The sequence below is a fragment of the Gavialis gangeticus genome, unplaced genomic scaffold, assembly GCF_001723915.1.
Source record: "Gavialis gangeticus isolate Ggan-Ray unplaced genomic scaffold, GavGan_comp1, whole genome shotgun sequence".
Taxonomy (NCBI): Eukaryota; Metazoa; Chordata; order Crocodylia; family Gavialidae; genus Gavialis; species Gavialis gangeticus.
The window spans coordinates 23,210,466-23,213,129 of record NW_017729034.1 but is presented as its reverse complement, the minus strand read 5'-3'; the positions used below and the strand labels follow the sequence as shown (position 1 = coordinate 23,213,129).

Sequence of the window (2,664 nt, the reverse complement as noted above, 5' to 3'; positions counted from 1 at the left end):
ACGTGCACACACATACTTATCCCATCCTACAAAGTAACTATCCCAGCATGAAAATATGCACCACTTAAAACTACTTTATACTACTACTAGATTGAAAAACTAGTATGATTCTGCCTCCGTTCTCCACCACCCCCACACTTCTCTAGTACAAGCCGTATTGGCAAAGGTAGCCCTATGTTCAAAGTAACAGGCGAAAAACATTCATACAGTACAGGCCAGTGCCTACCATGACTCACTCTGAGCTGGGCAAGAGGAAACTGACCCAGAGTATTGAATGTTGAAAGTTAATAGCTTTTATTACCCCTATTATCAATTAACTATAGGGTGTCAAATAAAAGTGCCCAGAGTTTCTCTTACCTTGAGCTGGAAAGGCTGAATCTCATTCAAACTCTGGTTCCTGAGCTTTTTAGTGAGGATCTTCAGCATGGTATTAATCCCAGGAGCCAAGAAAGGGTTAAGTATACACACAGGCACACATCTACAGCTGCTGCTAGGCTTGGAGGAACTCAGAAGAGCTCACATGCAGCACCTCCAGGTACACAGAACTCCTAAAAGGAGCAAATCTGCAGCTCTCCTGATTCCAGCTCTGCCCCTGCTTCCCTCCCCCCTGCACTCCTTAAAATATATATCTATGTAACTCCCTTTTCAATGGGAAAAGAAAAAATGAAAATTAAACTCCCCTTGCTTTTTCAGGCTTCAGAAGGAGTGAAGGTACCAGCTGGCAAGGTCCTGCCAGGGACAGGAGACATTTGGTGCAATATGTGTTTATTAAGAGATGGAACAGATCTTCAGCAGAGGCCCTGGGCTCTGCTCATGGTAATGGTCTAATATGCCATCTCTTTCTCCCCCTGATGCCTGCTGCTCCAAACAGGCATCTCTCGCCTCTCTCTTTCTCTGTCGCACCCCCCTTTTCTCTCTTCCCCCCCTCATCCACGCTCCCTCTCACACACACTGGCTCTCTGTTTCTCCCTCTGTGTCTTCCAGCAATGTGAAACTTGTAACAAACAGAACACCCAGCCAAGGCTCCCATTGGCCAGGCAAGGAGGACTGTGTCAATTTCAGTGGGCAGGGCTTCCATTTAAAGGGAAACCGAAGGGGGCACAGAGCCACCCTTCCTCCCCACAAGCCACCGAGAGGATCCTGGAGTGGCAAGATAACAGGTTCCCCATGTCCACCCCCACCCACGATAAGCCTTTGAAGGGGGATGCCTGCATATGGGTATTTCAGGAGAGATCATTTCCTGCAGCAGAAGGAACTGTTTCTATAGCTAGGGAAAATTAGAAACAAAAGCATCAAGGTGGTTTTCTGCTAGCACTGTCCCTACTCTTCTCTCCCATATGCAGTCTGATCCTGCTGTACAGTATCACACTGCTGCCTGTGATGCTTTATAGCAGCAAGCAACACACATAGTAGGACCTGAAATCCAGGAAATCCATCAGCTCTCCAAGCCCCCCTCCCCCGGCACACAGAAAATGCTTGGATTTCCTTTTATTTTACTTTCAGAAGCAGCAGGGCCTTGTTCTGGAAAGACAAAGACTGGAGCTTCTAGGAAGGCCAAGCAGGCAGGATGGTGTGAGCCCAGCCACCAGGATACTGGAAGGCAGAGCTCATGAAGGAACCCCTCTCTGAGTTTGAAGGCTGGAATGGCTCTAGGGTTGCTAATGGGAGATAGAGCCTTTCTCTGCCAGGCTGTTGGCTTGAATTAGCCTGTACTGGAAGTGCCTGGAAGTCCATATTATCTAGCAGGCAGTGGGGGAGAGGGGAAAGGGACTCTGTCCAGTAGACAGACGTATCTGGCATTATATGGAACATTTGTTAGCAGTCTGCCCACACAGGGCAGGATCCATCACATGAAGCATCCATCTCACCCTCTGGCCCAGGACTGAAAGATTTCATAGCCCCTTGCCAACCCCCTGACTCATCCAGTTGACCTTGTGCCACATGGACAGCCTAGCAGCAGAAGTCTTCTTTCCCCAGAGCAGGTACAGCAGGAGCAGTGACAAGACAAACTCATCTAACCCCCCTCCCCAGGGTAAGAGGGTTGTCCAGCATCCATAACCCATTCTCCTGGATCTCAGTAGCATAACTAACAGTGGGTGAGTGGGGCAGCAGCCTCAGGCATGAACTTAGGAAGGGCGTCACACTTGCCCCCCACCACAGAAGAGTTGGCAGCATAGCAGCAAAGGCAGCTCCACAGAATTGCTCTCTCAGCAGCTGCTGGGTGCATAGACACCACACTGCTGCTGTAAGAGCAACAGCCTGGGCAGTCAGATTATGCTTCGGCCACAGCAGCAGGATGAGCAGCAGCAGCCGAGGACTGGTTTTGAGTCCCTCGTGTAGGGAATACCCCAGTGCCCTGCCCACCGCACTCTCAGAACTGCCCTGATTTTTCAATGCTTGGTGACACCTCTCCCCTACCCGCCGCTCTCCCGGAGGGTTTTCCCAGGCACAAACCCTGTTCATTATGCCTCTGCTGGACCCCACTTGTGGTCTTGCCCACAGAGGTGTTAACACTAGTATGACAGGGGTATTTTTGCCAGCCAGAGCTCATGGGAAACCCCCCATACATTTCACACAAGCTACCATATGGCCATCTGTAACGATGACACAGGACTTTCCATAAGTACCAGCATATTCTGGCTTTAAACCACCAAGTTCCAGGTG

General features: G+C 49.9%; 1 protein-coding gene across 3 annotated transcripts in view; it reads right to left on the bottom strand.

Moving 5' to 3' along the window:
- LOC109304582 overlaps window positions 1-968 on the bottom strand; it is a 132,611-nt gene extending 131,643 nt beyond the window's left edge. For 2 of the 3 annotated variants that reach the window (XM_019527265.1, XM_019527264.1), the window contains exon 1: window positions 358-968. In XM_019527265.1, coding sequence (XP_019382810.1) covers window positions 358-426 — 69 coding nt within the window. In that variant the 5' untranslated portion in view covers window positions 427-968. The remainder of the gene's footprint in view (window positions 1-357) is intronic. The other variant, XM_019527263.1, reaches the window with a different exon arrangement.
- Window positions 969-2,664: the final 1,696 nt, after the last annotated feature.